This window comes from Brassica oleracea, chromosome C8 (genome assembly GCF_000695525.1).
Source record: "Brassica oleracea var. oleracea cultivar TO1000 chromosome C8, BOL, whole genome shotgun sequence".
Lineage (NCBI taxonomy): Eukaryota > Viridiplantae > Streptophyta > Magnoliopsida > Brassicales > Brassicaceae > Brassica > Brassica oleracea.
In genome coordinates, this window is record NC_027755.1 from 8,984,123 (window position 1) to 8,998,119 (window position 13,997).

Genomic DNA, 13,997 nt, shown 5'->3' on the forward strand with positions numbered 1-13,997 from the left:
AAAAAAAAGTTACAACGTATTGAGTTAATATGCTGCCTATACAATTTCATATGCATTTTGACATAAGCTTTGTTTTATAGTTTAAGAAAATTCTTCCAAGTCTAAGTTTGTTTTACTTTTATGTATTTGCCACAAACAAAAAAATGTTTCAGTGACAGATATTTAATTCAACAGAGAATAGTATTGGTTAATAATAAAAATAGTTAATAAGTGAGTCCAAGCCCGGCCCAAATTGCATCAAAAGCCCAGAAGAGTTAGTCGGACTTGAGACAGTAAATTAAATTTGTTAATTGCCAGCTCCGGACTTCAAACGAACAACTTGATAACTTTCTTGTTCAGTTCCGCTTCCGACAATCTATGTACGAGCTTCGCTGCTTACTGCCGCAATTCGATGCCTGGAACCGGAGTTTGAGTGTCCGTCGGAATCTCGAGTCTATCAGGTGATACGGCTCTCTCTCTTCCTTGGAAATCTCGCGAGCTCGAACTCGAGAAATTGTCTTCTTTGATTCGTTCCTAGGGTTTGTTAGAATAGTCGAATCTAGGGTTAGGGTTTTAGGGTTTTGTTAGATTTAGAGTCTGGGCGATGAAAGGAAGGTCACACCACGAGGATTGGGTCGATGGATCTTGGACTGTAGATTGCGTTTGCGGTGTGAATTTCGATGATGGAGAAGAGATGGTCAATTGCGATGATTGCGGGGTTTGGGTTCATACTCGCTGCTCTCGTTACGTTAAAGGAGAGGAGCTTTTCACTTGCGACAAGTGTAAGAGAAAGAACAACAAGAACAACGTTGATGATGATATCGAAGAGACCGAGGTTGCTCAGTTGTTGGTTGAGCTGCCTACCAAGACCTTGAGAATGGAGAGCTCGTGTACTCGGAATGTGCCTGTTAAGCGTCCTTTTAGGTTATGGACTGAGATCCCGACGGAAGAGAAGGTTCATGTGCAAGGGATCCCGGGTGGTGATCCGGCCTTCTTTGGAGGTTTGTCGTCGGTTTTCTCACGGGAGCTGTGGAAGTGTACTGGTTATGTGCCTAAGAAGTTTAACTTCAAGTATAGAGAGTTTCCATGCTGGGATGAGGATGAGGTTGAGAATGGGTGTCAGGAAGAAAACGGCGCTGGAGTTTTGTTTTCTATGTCGAAGGAGAGTTTGATCGCTGCTCCCGCGAGTGCTTTGGTTGCAATGAGGAGTGTTGATGATAAAGGAACCACAAATGACCTGGACTCTGGGGAAGCTGAGATGAAACATTCTCAGAGTGCTGTGGAGAAGGATAAGAGGTTGCTTCGTCCCTTGATAACGAGTAAGCGAAGAAAAGAACTGTTTGGAGCTTCTAAAGAGCGGATGAAGAAGAAGGTCGAAATTGCTGACAAAGAAGAGGAGGATGATAAGAAAGGTCAGTGAAACCACTTCTCTTTTTAAGCAAACTTTAGCTAGCCATTATTCATTGTTCTTAAATAAAGAGATATCGTCTTTCTTTTTTTGTTACCAGCAGTTCGACCAGCAAGTGGTTTTAAACCATCAGAATCAGATGGTTTAAGTAGAGACTGTGGGATCGCAAAGAATGATAAGTCAAAGAAAGCTGCGTTTGAAGAATCTATTGATGGTGGGCTTGGCGAGGGTGAATCTGGTAATTCAGAAATTGGTGTTGAATGCTCCAAAGAACAGAATCTTTCTGACGTTCATGCTAATGGTGCTGGAAAACAGGAAGAGAAAGCTGGCCATCATTTCCGAATTGTGCTTAAGAGCTCTGCTACTGAAGATTCTTCCGTCCCAGCAAGAAAAGATGTTACACACAATGAAGCTGATAAGGCAGATGAGGTACGTGTTAGACTTGCATATATGAGACTTACCTTTGAATTGTCTTTGATTATAGCAACAAATGCTGAAGTTTTCAGTTGATTATTATCTAGGTGGTTTAATTCAAAGCAATTTGATCTGTTATATATATACATGCCCTAAATAGCAATAAGGGAGAAGTTTAAGTAGCAATAAGTGCATTGATGTCTTGTAGACTGTAACAACTGTTTGAATTAAGCAAGGCCAAATTTAATATCTTATTGAAGATAACAATGGGGAAGCAACTAATAACAAATACTATTTGCTTATTTTCGCAGAGACAAGGTACAATAGCTGCTACTCCAGGAGATAATGCAGTTGATTCGCCTGAAAGTTCCCAGAAGCCTTCTTCTGCTTCTACACGAGATGCTGAAGAGAAAAATTGTGATGCTGTCAGTGGTAAAATCAGTTCAAGGAAGAACCAAGTCCAAAAAGAAATTGTGGAGACTGGTGCTGGTGGAGCTGTAGGGCAGCAGATTCTGGAGTATAACAAAATGACACAGAGCAGTTCACTTCCTCCTCCTGAACCGCACCCTGTTGATATGATATCAGAAAGAACTACTGACTTAAAACGAGAGGTGTTGGTTTCGGAAGCAGAGAAAAATAGTCTGGAAACAAAGCCCGGATCTAGTGTACTTGAAGAGCCGTCAAAGCCATGCAGACCTGTTCCGCACACGTTTTCAGTATATAGCAGGCCTAAGATGGTAGTCAGCATTGGGAAATCATCGTCTAGTTCAGCCACGGAAAAGTCACCTAAGCCCTCCTTTACTTCCAGGAACTCCATACCTCCCTCCAAGCAACAACCAAGTGACGGTGATGAAAACGCTAATACTAATGATGAGGACTGTGTTTCCAGTGATGCGATCCGAGAGAGAGATGGGGATGATGAGAAATCTCTGAAAGAACATACTAAATCGATGCAGCAGAGCCGCGCTTCTCATTCTTCAGTTTCCAAGACAAGAGACTCTTCCTCTTCCCTAAAGGCATCTCCAGCAGCTCGGCTTAATGGTGGCTCTTCTGAGGCTTCTGGTAAACATTCGCTCTCAGGGACCTTCCAGAAAAATGACCCTATGCAGTCTATAACCGATGAAGAGGTACGTGAGAGATGTTGTTATCTATCCGCTTTTTTGTTTTTATCTTTCATCTTCCCTCGGTTTTGACATTTGTTTCATTAATGACCAGCTTGCGTTAAGACTGCACCATCAACTCAACAGTTCTCCACGAGTCCCTCGTGTCCCACGCATGAGACAGCCCGGTAGCTTAGCCCTGTCTCCAACCGCTACTAGTTTTAAGCGCACCTGTAGTTCCGGTAGCAAGGATCACACAACGGTATGATTATCTTTTCAAGTCGATGATCTCTTTAGGCTCGAGCTTGTTAGCTGACTATGTATCTGTTTCTCTAGTTTTCCAGAAGGAAAAACAAGGACGCATCCAAAGAAGGGTTACGAAAATCTCGTGACGATGATAGATGTAGCACTAGGAGTACCAAATCGCGCCGCCCTCCTGATTGGAGAACAACACATCAAGACAGTGGAAGCAGAGGAGGGGAAGAAAAGGAAAACCGAAAAACATCCTACTCTTCCCGGAGGGTACTTGTCCAGCCAAACTCGACTACAAGCTCAAGCAGCGGAGCGTCTTCATCCAACGAGCATAATAAGCCTTCTCCACACAGTTCCCCGAGGAATAATGGTACTCCTGTTCATCAAACACTGCCTGGCTTAATCAATGAGATTATGAGTAAAGGCAAGAGGATGACATATGAAGAGCTCTGTAACGCAGTCTTGCCCGTATACTACTGCCTTCTGATCTCAGACATTATCTATTTATCAGTGCTGGTCGCTGTTCTAATCTGTTGTTGTTTCTTTTCTTGCAGCACTGGCCTCACTTGAGAAAACACAATGGAGAGCGATATGCATATTCAAGCCATTCACAAGCTGTTCTTGATTGCCTGAGGAACAGGCATGAATGGGCTCGTCTGGTTGATCGTGGCCCCAAGGTATTTGGCTTAAGCTCACACTCTTTTTACTGTCGTCTTCAGCATGTAATAATCTTCTTTTGTGTTTGTTGTTTCAGACTAACTCAGGGAAAAAGAAACGGAAGCTTGATGCAGCAGAGGACGAGGAGTCAGATGAGAACGAAAGCAGCAAGGGAGGAAAGAAGCAGCTGCATCACTCTCAAGGAGAAGAGTTTCCTAAAGGGAAAAGGAAAGCAAGAAAACGAAGAAGGCTCTCTCTTCAAGGCAAGGGCATAAAAGCGTTACTAAAGAAGCGAAATGAACAAGTGAGCGAAGAAGACGAGGAAGGTGCGTCGTCATCGGATACAAGTGAAGAGAGTGTATTCTGCGAAGAAGTAGAAGAGGCCCCCACTGCTAGTGCTAGACAAGTCTCTGCTAGTAGCTCCGAGGAAGCTGAATCCACTTCATGACTCCTCTCCCTATGTAACATAGAAGTATATATATATATATATCTATGCATTATGTAGTTTTGTGTATTTACCAAAAACTTCTCTTGTGTGGATCAAAGGTTTTTTGAGAATTCAGAGCATCGCTCTTTTCTCGACCGACAAAACAATAAACATATGGTTTTTAGAAGAATGGGAAGGTGATTTTCTGGCTGTAGATTTGCTTCCTCGTTTGGTATAATATAATCTTACGAAAGAACAAAGTACACGTGCTTTTTTTTTCTTCAATATTTGAAAATTAAGAACTGATAGATTAATAAAAAAAATTGGTTTCAAATTAAAATTTTGACTCAACTAATATTTTTAATAATATAATCAGGCGTACACATTTTATTTACTTTTTAATACAAGCATTATTAATTTAAAGACTAACGATAAATTATTATTTATGTTTATATTTGAAAATTCTTACGTATTATAATTTTTGAATTTGTTTTGTATATTATATTCATTTTTAATAAATAAATCTTAGAAATCACACAATATTCTCTTTTCAATTAATCATTTTGAATAATTAATAGTACATATGTATTTTTTGTTTCCTTTTTTTAATTTTTAACTTTTTTATTAAAAGATACTTTTCAGATAACAACACAATATATATATGAATTATCTTTTATTTAAAAATATACTTTTCGATTTTGGATAATTCGTGTGATTATTATTAATTTTAATCACTTATCTAATAAAAATATTTTAAATTCGTTTTTATTTTATGGCTAATTTATAGATTTTATTCATTAATGGTATAAACGAAAGAAAGACCGAGACGCTAATGAAAGGAAAGTACGGCTTAATTGGCTAAGAGGCATAGGTAAGGAAAAAGTGGGCTTCACACGAAGGGAGTATAGGAATTCGATATGTTGTCTTAGTAAGGGGTTCCTAGTCTAGTTCTGTGCTGTTCTCATTAAAAAATAGAATCGCAGGAAGAGGTTTCATGTTTGCATCACCCTTTCTCTGGTATTTTTGAAACAAGTGGAGAGCTTGTTCTAAGAACTCGATTCAACGAACTCCATTCAACACGCTACTCTGGACCTGGCTCTTCGTCTCAAGTTTCCAAACAAGAGGGTATGCAGTTAAGCTCCGTCAAAATCTTTTAAGGGCAGCACTAGTCTTAGACCATCTCCAATGTATTTCCCTATATTTTTTTCTCTAAAATAGGGAAACTCTATAATAGAGATGAATTTGTCTCCAATGTATTCTTCTATTTCTTCCTCTAAAAAGGAATATTTTTGATATATTATTTTCTAATTCTACAAATAGTATCTTTTATTTGTGAATGTTGAAAACCAATCCAATTTAGTGTAACATTCATAAAATTATCATATTATTTACACTGAATATTTTTATAGAAACTATTATGTAAATAAAAAGTATGATTATATATTTATATAAACAGTAAATTTTCACTAAAAAATATTTATTTTGGTTATAATTGTTAAAGTAAAAATTTAAATGATCATTTTGTAAATAAAAAAGCATGCTTCTAATATAGAGAAATGCTATTTCTTCCTCTAAATATAGATGTGAAAATAGCAATCTCTATTTTAAAGAAAGAAATAGAGTAGGGGTGTAGTGATTTTATCTCTAATGATATTATAGAGGCAAATATAGAGGTGGGTTGGAGATGCTCTTATAGGCGAGTGACCACTGAACGATAAGAACAAACCACTTTGTCCCTCTAACGTCGAATGATCTACTTGCTTGTACTTCTCTTTGTCAAAATTCAGTTGGATTAACCATTCTAACTTTTAATGTGAGAGCTCCGAAAAATCACCTCGCAAATAATAGTATAGATATCTTTATATTGGAGCTGGGATTTATTAGCCGGGATTCGATCCTTCCAAGATCCACTCCGGATCCGTTCCAAAATTAAAATATCAAAAGTTTAACAAAAAAAAGTTTAGGATATCAAAAGTTTCCGGATCCAGATAATAAAATCTCATATGTGTCAAAACCAAATCTGGATTTCAGATATTAAATTCAAAGACAATTATAAAAAGTGGAAAATGACTAATTAGCTTGGGTAACATGAATGAAGAATTAGATGTTGCAAAAGAGATTAAAGTTCAAGAAAATTTTGAAAAAAAACGAAAAAAATATATTTATTTAAAGATAAAATTGTATTGACAGTGGATTTTCTATGCTCTGCATGAATTTCAAATATAATGCATCTTTAAGTAATATATATTCATTTTCCATGGTTGACATTGCAACAACAAATTGTTGTCTCGGTTTCCAACCAAAAGGTCTTCTGCAAGAGGAAAAACATATCATGTAATTGAGTCTCAGTTGTCTAGATCTCTACCACAATCTAAATCCATGAGTTCAACAACTTAATCACACTTTAAACCTGCACACACAAGTCCTTAGTCACTTGGACTTCTTAAGTATCTGAGTATCCACTTGATGGCATCTCAATGACTTCTTAACTATCTGAGTATCCATTTGATAGCATCTCAATGACTTCTACCAGGATCAACATATAGTTTCTTAACTGACTAACTGCTGGTTCAATATCTAGTCTAATAAACATCATTGTTGCCTTCTAAGGATCATGTGCTTGAGACATTGATGAACTTTTAATCTTATGTTACTAACCAGTCAAATCCATATACTACTCAACAAACTAGAGTGGTTTACAGGAAGAATAAACATCTCATTGAGGTGGGCAGATCAATGATGTTCCATGAAAATATTTTTAAAAGACTTTGGAGTGATGTTGTAATGATAACATGCTATTTCATCAACCGCACACCTACTGAAGTTCATAAGAAAATTTGTCCGTTTGAGGAACTCCATCAAACATATATAACCTTTCTTGCAGATCCAAAGCAGTACCAATGCCTTGTTGGATAGTTGATATATCTCAACCACCCTTGGCCAGAGTTAAGGTATGCTATACACATTCTCACTCAAGTTATGCAAGTTTCGAAAGAAGCCCATTTGGATGCAGAAAATTGCGTGGTTCGAGACTTAAAAGGTTCATCTGGCCAAGGCATCTTGCTCTCTTCCAATTCAGACTTATCTCTCACAGTATATTGTGATTCACACTGGAATGCATGCTTTCTTACTAGACGTTTATTGAGTGCTTATGTTGTGATGCTTGGTGGTTCTCCCATTTCATGTAAAGCAAAAAAAAAAAAACAAGATGGGTTTCTCTCTCACTCTTCTGCTGAAGTCGGATATAGACAATGGCCAGTGCACTTCGTGAGATTAAATGGCTACATCGTCTTCTTGAAGGGTTGGGTATCAAACATGAACCATCACGATTTTATGTGACAGTAAGACAACCATTCATATTGCTGCAAACCTAGTTTCCATAAACATATGAAGTATGTTAAGTCTAATTGCTCCTGTATGTAATGTTGTTCGTGACAAGATCCTTCTTTCTCATCTCTTGGGATCTCAACACCGACTCCCTTTCCCTCCACCAGCCTCGTGTTGAGCCCTTGCTCATTCAACACTGGGAAGAAGATTGGGACTCTCTCTACCCCTAGCCCCTCCACCAATGAGTTCCAGCCACAGTGCGTCAAGAACCCGCCCACCGAGTCGTGACTCAGTATTTTGACCTGAGGAACCCATCCATTATGAACCATGCCACGTCCCTTGATTCGTTCCACGAACCCCTCCGGAATCTGTGAGTCGTTCCTTAGAACCCAAAAGAAAGGCACCTCTGATTTTTCCAACCCATGATCCGCTGGACGATGGCTCGCCTCCGTTCCTAGTGCTGCGTAAACCACTGAGCTGACTCGCTGCTTGTCTAGCCACTTCTTTATGCCAACCCATGTTGCATCTCCAACTTCGTCTTCAGTACTGGTAGGCAGAAACCCAGTCGGAAACACCGGTTTTCCATACAAATCTCGTAGCAAACCAAGATACTCGGGTTTGAACTCCGGGGAGCTGTGGACGAAAACTGCATCGCACTGAGAGATGGAGTAGGCGAACCTGATAGAATCAGAGACACCAGTTGGATCTTCCTCTATCTTCTCACCGTACCAAGTGATTTCGTGGTAGCGAAATGCAATGTTTGATTGGAAGGGGATCCACGACGGCAGCCTCGTGAAGTCTTCCGGGGTTGATCTAAAATCTTTTATCAGCGACGAGGGAGGTCCAAAGAAGCAGAGAGTTGCAGCGCTAAAGATGCTGAAGAAAGCCTTCAATATTTTGTAACACCCGTCTCCTCCTCTCTCCAGAACCACGTGTTACTAACCAAAATATACCAAATTAAACCGATTTATTAAAAAAAATGAATAAACACTGTCAATTTAAATAAATTCGATTGAAATACATTTTGAAATTGAATTATAAAAATATGTCAATAAATCGAACGAAAAAATTGAAATAAAATACGATGATCCCAAGACACCAAACCGTACATATATCCAAGTACTCGACAAGCTCATCTGAAATAGGAGAAAAGAGTGGTGAGCAACAGGGGAGTTACTCCGCGAGGTATGAGATTCTAAACCACAAACCACTGACTCGGTACATAGCACTACGACTATGTAGGCCTAGCTTTAGCAGGAAACAAACACAGTGTCTAATATACCACATAAAACATCCAATGCGCTGATAGTACATGCTACTCTATGCACCGCACATTTCATCATAAGGATATATGTATATCTGCAGGCGTACTGTAGTACATTTCTGCACTCCCACGATCTACGCGTAGGCGACTGATACAAACGTCTTTGTACCCCCGCAATCTCACTGCTAGTCGGCGGCTTACACAGACGTCTTTGTGCACCGCAATCACACTGCTCGTCGGCGGCTTACATAAACGTCTTTGTGCATCCGCAATCCACCAACGGATATATTTTTATATATACATATATTAATATATATATATATAGCAGTTTTAGCATCACTCAGTTCATTCAACCGTTGAATCTTCTATTATCTTATTTCTGGTTTAACAATCAATAATAATAATAAACAAACAAGACTCTCAAACAGACTCGATTCATGAAGACAGATCATGTTTCGAACTAGATTTTCCGTAGTGGTAGTATTAAACTAGCACGGGATTAAACGGAATAACCCTCATCTTAGGCATTGGTTCGAAGTTGAATCGGAACTGGTACGAGCTTAACCAAAGAACACAAACCGAGATACGAGCCATAACCACGATAACATGGAGCAAGATTACATAATGGAATCATGAATCTCACATCAGCATTTCGAGAAAGACAAAACAAATACAAAAGAAAAGAGGCTGATTAGATATAACAATTATGACAATGATTATTGTAAAAGACGGATAACCGGACTGAAATAAACGATATAATAAAAGCGATATGTTAAGGAAATAGACGATCGTAAAGGGCGAATACAAGGTCGATAAGAAATCGTATTCGCAAATGAACATGGAGTCGAGATATAATCTCTTTCCTTAACTCTAAATATTCACTCCGTTAGTGAGACGATATTATACGAATATCGAGTCCCAGGATACAACCATGGCAGACAAATCACGCTTCACTCGTGATCGCCCTAACGAACTATAAACTCTACGAAACACTCTCGTATTTAAGACTTACGCTAAGAGAATTTTTGCTGTTCGTTTCGATGTGAAAAAGTTAGGAAATGAAGAAGGAGGAGGGTCGATATTTAAAGAGAAGGAGAAGACCCACTTCCCGCAACAGCAGCTGCACGTGGGCGAGGATCTCGCGGAGATCGAGGGAAGTTGAGTTGCGAAACTCATTCCGCAAGACTCTCTCTTATCTCTTTTAAAATTTTTTGAGAGGATAAAATGCATGATGTTTTTATTTTCTACAAACTACTTGTCGTTTTAAATAAAATTGCATGCAGTTTTTTCCTGTATCGAATGGCAAAACGTTGAGTTTAACTTGGTCCAAAAAGAATCTTTTTGGGCCAGAGGCCCTCCACCAAGACCCAAAACCCAAGACCCAAGCCCACGCCCACGCCGAGCCGGCCGGACGGCGGCGGCGGCGCGCGCGTGGGGGCTATCCTCTCTCTCTGAGCCGTTTAAACAAGGTTAAGTAAGTGCACATATATATACAACTCATTCTTCTTGTTTCTCCCCGATGTGGGACTTCTTCATAATGTCATTTTGACATTTCAAATATGTTGGGCTTATCTAATTACGTAGCCCATTACATTTCTTTTCACAAAAATTTAATTTATGTTCTTTAAGCCAATGGGCTTGAGAACTTGATCCAACAATCCCCCACATGAATAGAAATGACTCTTCTAAACATATGCAGACTAAATGAAAAACTATACTTATTCTAATCCTGAATAGACTAGACAAACTTATCGAGAGTGTTTGCGAAAAATTCACTGTGTTTGAGTTGGTGGCATTTTTAAGCCTTGAACCACTCATAGTTAATATCTGTCGGGTTTACTTTACCAGAAGGTGAACATGATGTCTTGAACCAACCAGTGTTTTATGTAAACCGAGACAACCGGCATAACGCAGCTTCATTTTCTCGTAGAACTTAGTTCTATATTGTGTTTATTGTGGCCCTGAACTAGTGTTCATTATGGCCCTGAACTATTCCTGGTTTTCATGAGTGAACTTAGAGAATATAGCCTTGCATTCATTCTCCTAGAAACGACCCCATTTCACACTCATTAGGTGATTGACCATGAAAAGTATTGAGTAATACCCCGCTTAGAAGCTATGGAATCATTAAAAGCTTATGCTTATCCTACTCACATTTGTTAGCACTTTTATCATCTTAGGAGCTGGGAAGAGACTACTTTGTCTCAAGTGCTTTGGTTAGATTCTGTTTGATTTTGTTTTCCCTTTGAACCTACGTCTTGGGATCTCCAGTCATGATAGGTAGGGTTGCAATCAAGCATCCTCATTCGTTATAGGCTTTAAACCCATTCTTTTTGATGATTTAGCAATAACATCTAGTGACAAACCTTTAGTAAATGGATCCGCTAGGTTGTCAGCCAATTTGATGTACTCTGTTGTGATTACACCAGTTGAGATAAGTTGTCTAATGTTTTATGTCGTCTTCTGATGTGACGAGATTTACCATTGTAAAGATTACTCTGAGCTGATTGATAATGTCTTTATTGCTTCCAATAATGAGCATATCATCTACATATAGACATAGCAAAACATACGCATTTTTGGTAGTTTTGTAGTATATGCATTTGTCACATTCATTTATTTTGAAACCATTTGACATCATTGTATTGTCAATTTTTTCGTACCATTGTTTAGGAGCTTGCTTAAGCCCATAAAGTGACTTTACAAGTCGGCATACTTTGTCTTCCTGTCCAAGAATGACAAAAACTTCAGGTTGTTTCATGTAAATTTCTTCTTCTAAATCACCATTTAAAAAAGCAGTTTTTACATCCATTTGATGGATTTCTAGGTCTCTTAAGGCTTCGATAGCTATCATCAGTCTTATTGATGTTATTCTCGTTACTGGAGAATATGTATCAAAATAGTCAAAGCGTTCCTTTTGTCGGAATCCTTGAACTACAAGCCTAGATTTGTATTTTCCACCAGGTTTTCGTGTCGATATCCATTTATTTCCTAATACTTTGCAGCAAGGTGGTAAATCTGTTATGTACCATGTATAATTTTGCATGATAGAATCAAATTCACCCCTGATAGCTTCGTTCCAAAATGGAGCTTCTGGTGAAGCCATGGCTTCTGCCAAAGTTTTGGAATATTTTCGACTAAAAATGCCATTAGGAAATCTTCACCAAAAGATTTTTCATTTCGAGCTTTTTTGCTTCTTCGAGGTTCATCTTTTTCTTCATTTTCTGAAATATCATTTATAGAAATCTCAACGTTTGTCTCAGATTTTGAGTTCTTGTCATTGTCTCTTTCTTCTCGAGTTCGTTTTGAACTTTGTTTTTACTTGTATGGAAAAATATTTTCGTAAAAGATGCATTTCTTGATTCCATGACTGTTTTTTCATGAATATCTGATATTTCAGATTTATGTACCAGAAATCGATATGCATTACTATTATGTGCATATCCGATGAAGATGCAATCCATGGTTTTAGGTCCAATAGTGACTTTTTTTGGTGTCGGTACCGCAACTTTTGCCAAGTACCCCCACACTTTGAGGTATTTATACGAAGATAAATTACCTTTTCATAATTCATATGGAGTTTTTCCAGTTACTTTGTGTGAAATTTTGTTGAGGATATAATTAGTGGTAAGCAACGCTTCCCCTCACATGTTCTGGGGTAACCCAGATTCCTGCAACATTGCATTCATCATCTCTTTTAGAGTTCGATTTTTGCGTTCAGCAACTCCATTAGATTCCGGTGAGTAAGAAGCTGTAGTTTGATGGATTATTCCATGTTCTTTACAAAATGCATTAAATGGACCATCGTATTCGCCTCCTCTGTCGCTTCTAACTACTTTAATAATTGTTTTAAGCTGATTTTTGACCTCGAGTTTAAATTCTTTGAATTTTTCTACGGTTTCATCTTTGCTATGTAATAAATATACATAACAATATTTTGTGCAGTCATCTATGAATGTCACAAAGTACTTTTTCCCACCTCTAGTTTGTATGTATTTTAAATTACATATATCAGTGTGAATTAAATCTAGAGGTTTGTTAGTTCTTTCACCACAAGGTGATGACGTTTTTGTGAGCTTAGCTTGTACGCATACTTCACATTTTTGTTTACTTGTTTTGCATTTAGGAACTAGATTTAAATTCATTAATCTTTGTATAGATTTGTAGTTTACATGGCCTAATCTTTCATGCCATGTATTAAAAGACTCAACCAAATAAGCAATTGGATTCTTATTCATTGAAACATTTGGAGCAACAATTTTCGGAGGGACTGTCATTACATTTATCTTGACAAGTCCATCCTTAGCATACCCCTTTCCCAAATACATCCCATTCTTCTTAATCACGAGCTTGTCAGCCTCAAGACTTGTGGCGAATCTATTCTTGCTGAGAAAGGTTCCCGAGACCAAGTTCTTCCTCATGTCAGGCACATACTTCACATTCGTCAGAGTGACTTCACGTCCTGATGTCATCTTCAAAACCACATTGCCGCGGCCTTCAATCTTGGAGACTGCAGTGTTTCCCATGAACAGCTTCTCCTGAGTCTTGCTTTTCTGATAAGTGGCCCTATTGGTGCAAATGTGGGTGGTTGCACCAGTGTCATACCACCATTCCTTGGGGTTGCTGCCTTCAACCACGTTGATCTCGGTCACCATTGCAACGAGATCCTCCTCAGTGAGATTCGCTTGATGCTTCTCATCTCTAATCTTGCTGCGACACTCAGCAGTCTTGTGTCCCGCTTTGTGACAGTAGTGACACTTCCCCTTGAACTTCTCCACATTCGCATTCGCATTGATTTCAATGCCTTTGTTCTTGAAGTTTTTTTCAGAAGTCTTCAGGGCTGCAGCAGTTTTGGAAGGCTTGGCAGGAGAATGGGTGTGTGCATTTCCTTTTCCTTTGTGCTCAGCCATGTTGACACTGTGCTCCTTAGTAGTGACCTTGTCAGGAGTTCGGTTTCTGGATTCCATCTGAAGCCATTATGAGCTCCTCGAGCCCCATCTTCTTCTTCTTGTGCTTCAAGTAGCTTTTGAAATCCGCATAGCTTGAAGGAAGCTTTTCAATGAAGCTGAGAGTTGTGAATGTCTCGCAGATGGACATTCCTTCAGCAGTAATTTCATGGCAAATGAGCTGAAACGCTTCCACCTGATCCATGATGGGTTTTGAATCCAC

General features: G+C 38.7%; 2 protein-coding genes across 3 annotated transcripts in view; one reads left to right on the forward strand and one right to left on the reverse strand.

Moving 5' to 3' along the window:
- Window positions 1-318: 318 nt before the first annotated feature.
- LOC106311832 lies at window positions 319-4,427 on the forward strand. Of its 2 annotated transcripts, none has more exons than XM_013749133.1 (7): window positions 319-1,391; window positions 1,488-1,816; window positions 2,113-2,928; window positions 3,017-3,163; window positions 3,238-3,621; window positions 3,708-3,830; window positions 3,908-4,427. In XM_013749133.1, the coding sequence occupies exons 1-7, from the start codon at window positions 584-586 to the stop codon at window positions 4,256-4,258; spliced, it is 2,958 nt and encodes a 985-aa protein (XP_013604587.1). In that variant the 5' UTR covers window positions 319-583; the 3' UTR covers window positions 4,259-4,427. The 2 variants fall into 2 exon arrangements, with proteins under 2 accessions (XP_013604587.1, XP_013604588.1); XM_013749134.1 differs by having other exon boundaries at window positions 1,491-1,816.
- A 3,119-nt stretch (window positions 4,428-7,546) lies between these two features.
- LOC106308592 (soyasaponin III rhamnosyltransferase-like) overlaps window positions 7,547-13,997 on the reverse strand; it is a 7,045-nt gene continuing 594 nt past the window's right edge. The window contains exons 3-4 of the mRNA XM_013745741.1: window positions 13,109-13,597; window positions 7,547-8,484 (exon numbers count right to left, since the gene is read on the reverse strand). Coding sequence (XP_013601195.1) covers window positions 7,561-8,484; window positions 13,109-13,597 — 1,413 coding nt within the window. The 3' untranslated portion in view covers window positions 7,547-7,560. The remainder of the gene's footprint in view (window positions 8,485-13,108; window positions 13,598-13,997) is intronic.